This window comes from Cajanus cajan, chromosome 3, assembly GCF_000230855.2.
Source record: "Cajanus cajan strain Asha chromosome 3, NIPB_CcT2T_4, whole genome shotgun sequence".
In the NCBI taxonomy this organism is placed as follows: domain Eukaryota; kingdom Viridiplantae; phylum Streptophyta; class Magnoliopsida; order Fabales; family Fabaceae; genus Cajanus; species Cajanus cajan.
This window is the reverse complement of record NC_138519.1, coordinates 57,408,691-57,416,887: the sequence shown is the minus strand read 5'-3', so window position 1 is coordinate 57,416,887 and position 8,197 is coordinate 57,408,691. Positions and strand designations below refer to the sequence as shown.

The 8,197-nt window shown below is 34.2% G+C and overlaps 1 protein-coding gene across 1 annotated transcript; it reads right to left on the bottom strand.

Moving 5' to 3' along the window:
- Positions 1-2,207: 2,207 nt before the first annotated feature.
- On the bottom strand, positions 2,208-7,822 carry LOC109789516 (RPM1-interacting protein 4). The gene is made up of 4 exons (XM_020348486.3): positions 7,472-7,822; positions 3,585-4,091; positions 2,791-2,976; positions 2,208-2,587 (listed from the first exon to the last, which is right to left on the bottom strand). The coding sequence occupies exons 1-4, from the start codon at positions 7,475-7,477 to the stop codon at positions 2,558-2,560; spliced, it is 729 nt and encodes a 242-aa protein (XP_020204075.1). The 5' UTR covers positions 7,478-7,822; the 3' UTR covers positions 2,208-2,557.
- Between the last annotated feature and the right edge of the window lie 375 nt (positions 7,823-8,197).

Here is an 8,197-nt window from a genome sequence, read left to right as displayed (position 1 = left end):
ATTGAATCCCTTTATTAATGTTTATTTACATGCTTAAAATATAAATTAAGCGATTAACCCTAAAATATGTACATTATGACGTTTATTATAACAAAAAAGAGATAAAGATGAGGAATAAAAGGAAGAGAAGAAGATTGACTGAAATACCTCTTGAACAAGCTTTATTGAATCTTCAAATATGGAGAAGGTGCTTTGTGGCTACCTTTCACACTTTAGTATGTCTCCCAAATCTCAAGAAATACAATAGCAGGGAGAGAGAAGATAGAGATGCGACACAAATCTCAAGAAATACAATAAAAATGAGGGAGATAGAGAATTTTCGTGCTCAAAGGAGTCTTATTCGAAATTTCTCTGGCCGCCTTGAGAACTGTGCCCGAAGCTTCTATTTATAGGAATCAGAAGGGGCCAGAAAGGCCTGTTCCGGATTCGAAACGGCTCGTTCGAGCCCAATCGTTATGTGCAAATTTCGTATCCTGGAACGGCCCGTTCTGTAAACGGAACGGCCCGTTCTAGTGTAGAAATTAACACAAATTTTCCCTTTCCAGAACGGCCCGTTCCAAATTTTCCTTGCTTGGAACGGCCCGTTCTGGTATTGGAACGGCCCGTTCCACCCAAAATGTTAAGGTGTTTTTGGTTACGTTAGAACGGCCTGTTCTGATATTGGAACGGCCCGTTTTGGTGTTCAGAACGGCCCGTTCCGATTTTGGAACGGCGCGTTCTAATTTTGGAACGGCCCGTTCCAATTTTGGAACAGCCCGTTCCGGGCTACTAAAACCACCTTATTTGGCCTTTAGGCCTTCTGATGTCTTGTCTTGTTGTTTGCCTGCTTCGGAAGCTCCTTCCCTTCATAACGGAGGTCCGTTTGTGTGCTCCCAGACGAAATTGGGTGTCTACAAGCTTGAAAACACCTTAACATTTTGGGTGGGCAATTTCTTTGAAAATATGTAGGTAAACAATGATCAGTCGAAAAAGCTTGAGTCTGAAGAAATAGCAACTCAACAAGATGAAAGAGAGGATAGAGAGTCAGTCAATCGCAACTGGCAAATGAAGGCTCATCATCCGCAAGACTTACTTGACCTTGTGAAAACTACCTTTACTAGACAATAAACATTTTTCAGACGGAAACCTAATCTACTTAGTTTTCTATGTTGAAAATTAGTTTGGATCAACAAAAGTCACTAGACGAAAATTCTGCTTAAGTTTTCCAACCAAAAGTACGCTTACGAAAATATTTTTAAAACTTTCCTTTAAATCCTAACACACATTCAACTTCCCCTTCTGTGTGTATTTCCGCTAACCTCAAGATGTATTGTGAAGGTCTCGTCTTAAATTCATTAAGTTTAAAAGTAACTCACTTTTTAAGACATAAGGTGTTGCCCCAAAATTTGCTTTCTCTCTCCTTCACTTATATGTCATTAGTGAGAGATTGTGGAAAGAATGACCTATAACTACTAATTATTTTATTATTGCAATTGGCATATTAATTACTTTGTTAACATTGATATTAAAAGTAATTCTTATATATTTGTCAACGAATTGATTTCCTTTAGGACAGTGACTAGTGACGTGACACAATACTCTCTTTCGTTCTTTTTATAATAATATTTTATAACAAGTTAATTTATACACAAGTTAAAATAAGATTTTTGAGAAATTAATAAAAAATAATTTCATTAAATTAACTTATGTATAAACTAATTTTAACTTATGAAAAGAATTATTTTATTTTTTTTCTTATTTTCTTCTCTTAGAATATTTTTGAAAAAATTTATGCAAACAGAATATAATTAAAAGAATGGAGAAAGTTATGAAACATTCTTTACGCAATGCACACATCATTCAGTCCCACAATGGCTTGCTAGAAAAATAGTACTCCCAGCATATCAGCCAAAAGTTTAAAGGAAGAACATGGTTCTAGAATTCAAAATGGGTGCATTAAGTAGTTTAACAATAAGTGACAAATTCAAACAGAATATGAACTTAATTAATAATATCAACACCTATAATATTTAACTTAAACAAACAAACAGAATATGAACTTAATCAAAGGGGCTGTAGTTGTATCTACAAGTTATTAGATTCAAAACTTATAACTATTATTGTAATTTCTAATAATTAGAAAAACAACGAAAGACCATGAGAAGATCAATTATTGAAACAATTTGCTACTTGATCATTCCCTGTTAAACTAGAGTTCAACACCAAAATGAACAAAACAGAACCCAAGTCACAACCCATCAATTCATTGGAAAAGAATTATATAACAAATATCCTTCTATATCTCTGGTAGATACAGTTAATTTGAATCGTAAACCATAACAGTAACACAACAGAAGGCTCAAAAAGAAAGAAAGAAATTTCACAATCTTGCATACAGAGCATGTTTTTGGGATATTAGCAAGGCACAAAGTAGTTGCGATAAATTTACTTCATCGATGTCTTCACGCACGGAGAGAGAGCCTTGGATATTTACAAGAGCTAGACACACCTCATGACCATTCACATCACTATTTTTACCATCATTTCTGTCGAGAAAACCATTCACACTTCCAAGAAATCAATTTTTGCCCCACCCAAAGCAGCAACACTGGAGAAGCAAGAAATAGCATAAAGGTATACATCAGTATGTGGAAAACAAAAACTAACAGATCAACTATCTCTCATTGATTATAATGGTCTAATTCAGTTGGTCGAATTGTTATACTCATAAATCTCCTTGGTACTGAGTTCGACTCCCGCATAATAATAAAAAAAGTTAAAAAAAAACTCACTCATTGTAAGCATGCATACCTGGACTTTGTCATTGGTAGGTTTGCCCCTGATAACTTGTGGTCTCTCTGGCGTGCCTTGCACTTGTCCTGGCCCACCTTGTTTCTCCTCCCTCACTTTATTGAAAATGTGAGTAAAGCCATCAGCTGATGCTGGGTTATTCACATCCCAATCACCAAACTTTGGAACAGCTGCACCTTTATCAGGCTGCAACATCAGAATGCCAAAATCATAAAACATTTACAAAATAAAAACTCACCAAGACCAAGATACCATGGTCAAATCCTTGCAAGTTAGTCCTATAACAATAACAACAAAAGTCTTAGGATATGTTTTGATAAACTTCTCTGGAATTATTTCTAGGAGGGCACAATAGGAAGGAAAAATGGAAAAATGACACGAGTTTCTCCATAAACTAAAATTATTTTATGCATGAGCTATTTTGTAGAAGTTTTCTCCTATTAACGTCTCCAAAATCTTACTTTTAACTCATGCATAAACTAGTTTTAACTTAGTGAGAAGTTGTTTTGGATTTTTCTTCCAATTTTTCTCTTTTAAAAATGTTTCTGGAGAAATTCATCCAAACAGACTCTTATTTCACTAGATGTGGCTGGTTATATGGATCACACAACGCCATTTGCCTTGGCCAAGACCAATTTTTCACTAATACTATTTATCATGAGATCCCTCTCAACAATTTCTTGCAATGCCCTTCATGTTATAGTATCCTTAGTACTACACATGCAAATTCTTATTTTTCATGCCATGCATGGTAAAACAGAGAAAAACAGAGAAAAGCAGATAAGAAAACCAACTGTTTCATCTCCCCGAGGTTTGAACCGAGATCTCCCTGGTGTTCCCTGGCTGCTTTCATAAGAATTCTTCCCTTCCCATTGGGGACTGTCTCGGCCTGGGGCTCTAGCCTGGCGATGAAGCGGCGAACGGTCAATGCTGAACTCAGAACCAGTGCTTTGCGTTGAAGGTCTTCTACGGTTCTCAGCAGAACCTACACCATGGCTTCTGCTGCCACTTCTACTGCCTGCATTGTCATGACGAGCTGGAGAGTCTATGAAATGCTTAGGGTCATCCTCTGAATGCAGTGACACCTTTCTGGGTGGATCCTCTGAAAATACTCTGGGTTTGGAAGGAGGTAGTTGATCAGATGATAGATTCTCAGCACTTAAATCTGAATTTTCCTCAGGGTCATTTGGGTTTATTATCCTTGCGCCAGTTCTACCTTTCCGGGCCTTGTCAAAATATGCTGTATAAGGAACATTATCTCCACTATCCCAGTTGCCAAATTTGGGTACATGAGAGCGTTGCTGTTAAGTTCACACATTGAGAAGTGCTTGTCAAGTAAAGTTTCAATACATAGACCCCAGAATACAAGTTTCAAAATGCTAATGAATGCCCTATCGCAACCCATAATCATGAATCATAGTCATTAAAAATGCAAATAGCAACAAACAAACAAACAACTGTAATTCTCCTTCCATTTCATGATGGACTTGAGAAGCTGGCATAGACCACATCAAATCTTACTTACAGTATCAAGGTATAAAGGGATAAAATCCCCAAGATACTTCTCTAATCTCAATCCCTAAATTAAAAGTATCATAGTCTAAAGAATTGCTCTCCAAGTAAGCTATATCCACTGCAGAAAAAAAGGGGATTTTCAACCTCAGAAACTAGCCTTCCAGCACTGCCTATAATTTGAGTTTAGGAGTAGTATCTTTTGCTGCTCCAACTCTTACACAGCAGTACCAGGAAGGCAAGAACACAATGACCCTCTACTAATTCTGCCTAAGGTCAGGTATGCTCCTGTACCAGATTTTAGGACAGAATGATATATCAAATTCAAAATAGATTAGTGTTCAACATCGTACAAGATTATTTCCAAAGAGAACCTGAGTACAGATTAGTCTTACTATCAGAAGAATTTACACAAGAATCTTCCCAATAGGACCAACTTATGACAATCTTATAAATCCAATCAACACAATGCATTTGTATGAATACACCAATGCTTGGTTTGGTTGTTGAGAAATTAGCAGGAAAGATTTAGCCAAGAAGTGGAGTTCTTCAACAACTTGGATAATAATGAAAATAGCAAATAAAATGCTTTGGATTTTGTGCATAACTTTTTCATCCCATGAGCCAAAAAAAATAGAAGAGTGATGGAATAATTTGTATTATCCCAATTAAATGAAATAGCATTTTTTCAATAATATATTTTTTGAGAAATATGAAGATTAAACGATATATATTTCTTTGTATATAATGAAACTTTCCTAGTTTTTGTTATCACTTTCTATCCAACCAAACAAGCAATGAGAAAAATTTTCTTTCTTTTCTTTCTTAATCCAAACTATTTAAAAGTCAACTTTCTTTCTCATCATTTTTTTTCTCTTACATTTTTTTCCATCTTATTTCTTTACTATTTTTTTCCTTGTCCAAACAGTGTAAAATAGTGTAGCTCTCCAGATAAAACCAATGACAGGGCTATATTTTGTTGCTCCAACTTGGAGAAATGCGCACAAGTAATTGTGAATTTGATGTATGGCCATTTTGTTTCAACCATGATTTCAGATGAGTTTCGGTTGAGAAACAACAGAAAGACCATTGTGAAATTTGTTGCAAAAGTTTCCAAAGTTTTGTAGATTAATACTCTTATCTTTTTTCATGGTTACATCTACATAGTTTTCTGCATAAATAACAGTGTACTGTATTATACATGAAATAAGTGATTGTTGACTGCAAACTTTTATGCCTATTAACACAATTTTCCAAATTTTTATTTTCAGAACATAATGGACAGAGAAACCTTCCTGATCTAATTCACACGTGAAAAGTAATTCCAAACTGAAATGGTTGGGGATGAGAAACACACTTGTAATAACAAATAAGATATTCTACCGTCAAACAAATAATGTAACTCCCTTGTACTTTTAGGTGTGCAAATTTTCTTTGTTCCTTACAAATCATCAAACATTATGTATCACTGCAAATTTTTCTGTTTACGGATTCAAGAGTTATACAAACTTGTGTCTTCTCACATAAAAGTATGTACAAGCAGAATGCACTTCCTTCTATTATCAAAGACAAACTCCTAGTTCTTAAAAAGATGTCATCTTGCATGAAAGGACAACTTATTCACAAACAACCTGGTTGTATGCTTTCTTAATTATAACTTTCTTGACAACCTCATAATGCATACACCATATAGTACATGGGGTTTATCTTGCTGAACATATAAAATCATATAACTACTGAAAGTGGAAGATTCAATATTCATCAATCTAAATGTAAGTTTTACTGTAGTTTCTCTCGTTTTAGATAAATCTTTAATAAAATGAATTTTCTCTCTTCATGCTAAACTCAAGCAAGGAGATTAAGATGGTATTCCTCAACAAAATTCACAACTAATGGTATTTTAATTCCCTTAATAATTCATATGATCAATATTTGGCACTCCTTAACTTCTTAACATACCGTACCAAACTCAAAATTGTTCAGGCATATTTTAGTCAGAACTATGAGAGCTATCTTTATTCAGTACACCATTTAACTATCAAGAAAAATGACTGGACACCACCTGTTTATAAGTAGCTAATCCTGATTTTTCATCCTATGGTTTAAGCAGTCCTATTACTTGTTAGCAATAACATGTAGACCAACTCTACAATGAGTGCATGTTGATCTTTGAGGAACTGGTTTCTCAAATTTAAATTAAAGAGCCAAAAATGCAATCAGGCTGTAATAATTAATTACTTATACCAATTAGGACTATTTTTGACACAGAAGTAGAGTCATCCGTGCCACAATCATTGAACTGACATTTTTTCTATTGTTTGCACTGTACTATTCAACATTCAGGACCATTGGAAATTGCAGGTCTTATGTCCAATAAAATTTATCTCACGTTATAAAACTCTCGCCGTTGTAGACATTTAGACACCAAAACCCACGTGCATAAAATGTCCAGAAAAACAAACAGTACAAAACCAATGCGACAAATTCAAACGTGAATACCACAGTTCGTTGAAGTTGTATATATAACTTAGACATCAGATTATAGCAAAAGAACAAACCTTAGTTACAATTCAATAAGCTGCTAAATTTGCAATATTTTGAATCCACCAAAAATTAAATTTACAAGTCACTACACCTCCAACTAGAAATTTCAATGAATTGAAACATGACCAATTCATTAGAAACAATAAGTCAGAAATCCATGAAATCAAAACAAGACTCAATTCAGTATTCACGAGGCTAAGCCAAATTGTTAACGCTGCATGATTTATGAAACCAGCTCCCAGAAAAAGGAAATAAAACCAAGAAAACTTTGCATAATGAGATTCTAATTGAATTGCTTCATGCTTCCAAGAAGCAGAAAGATGAAGCTGCTAATTTCTGTGGAGACAAAGAGTTGACCAAAAAAAAGTAAGCCTCTAATTTTCGTCAACTATGTCAAAGCTTCAGAAGATGAACAAAAGAGATAACCAGTGAAGGAAAACAAAACCTCCACCTAACACACAAAACACACCACATAATGATGTAAGAGATTGAAACTAAATTGAGATTTCCTTACCCTTCTCCACAGTTTTCACACCAATCACAGACACATGATACACAACCAAACCATCAAACAACATGAAAACATTACAAAAATAAAAAATAAAACAAAAATAAAAAAACTTACTGCCATTTCCTTCTAAACCAAACTTGGAAACCCAGAAATTGAAAAGCAGAATTTTCTCCAAAAACAACAAAATTCAGCCTTTTTGGATCAGACCAAGAACAGGTAAAAACTCCGAGAACCCAAGAAGCTCCTCCACAGAATTCAAAGACCAAGCACAAGAGAGAGAAGGAGAGAGCTTTAGAGAGAGGTTTAACAACCGTTGACCGGCGCCACCGGTAATATTTGACTATTATTTTCCTGTCTGTAATTTATATGTTTTTCTTCTCTGTTTCAAATCTCTCTCTCCAACACAAAGTCGTACACAGCATTAAGATTTTTTCAAAGTAATATATGAAATTACTCTGCCTCCGATCCTGTTTCTACTACTTCCTAAAGAAAGTTTCTCAACTACATTTTTATTTAAGTGAAAGTCCAAATTCGTGCTTATTAAATTAATACGCAATAAGACATGTTTGCTTATGAAATATTAAAAAAGAGCAATGCTTTTTATAAATTAACATCTTCTCGCAAGAGAGAGATAAAAATAAGAGAAAGGTATAAAATAAATATAAAATATAATAAATATAAAATACACAAACCAGTATTGTGTCTATTTAAAAAAAAATGAAAAAGTTTTTTTTTAAAAAGTTAATTATATTTTTAGTCCTCTAAATTTAAAAATATTTTTTCCACTCAAATTTAAAATTCATGTTTTTAGTTCCTATAAAATTTTTTAAAAAATCGTTT

Coding starts and splice junctions, on each gene's coding strand:
- LOC109789516 (XM_020348486.3), bottom strand. Junction 2,977..3,584: donor AACCTCGGGGAGATGAAACA/GTTGGTTTTCTT, acceptor CTGATGTTGCAG/CCTGATAAAGGTGCAGCTGT. Junction 2,588..2,790: donor CTACCAATGACAAAGTCCAG/GTATGCATGCTT, acceptor TTGCTTCTCCAG/TGTTGCTGCTTTGGGTGGGG.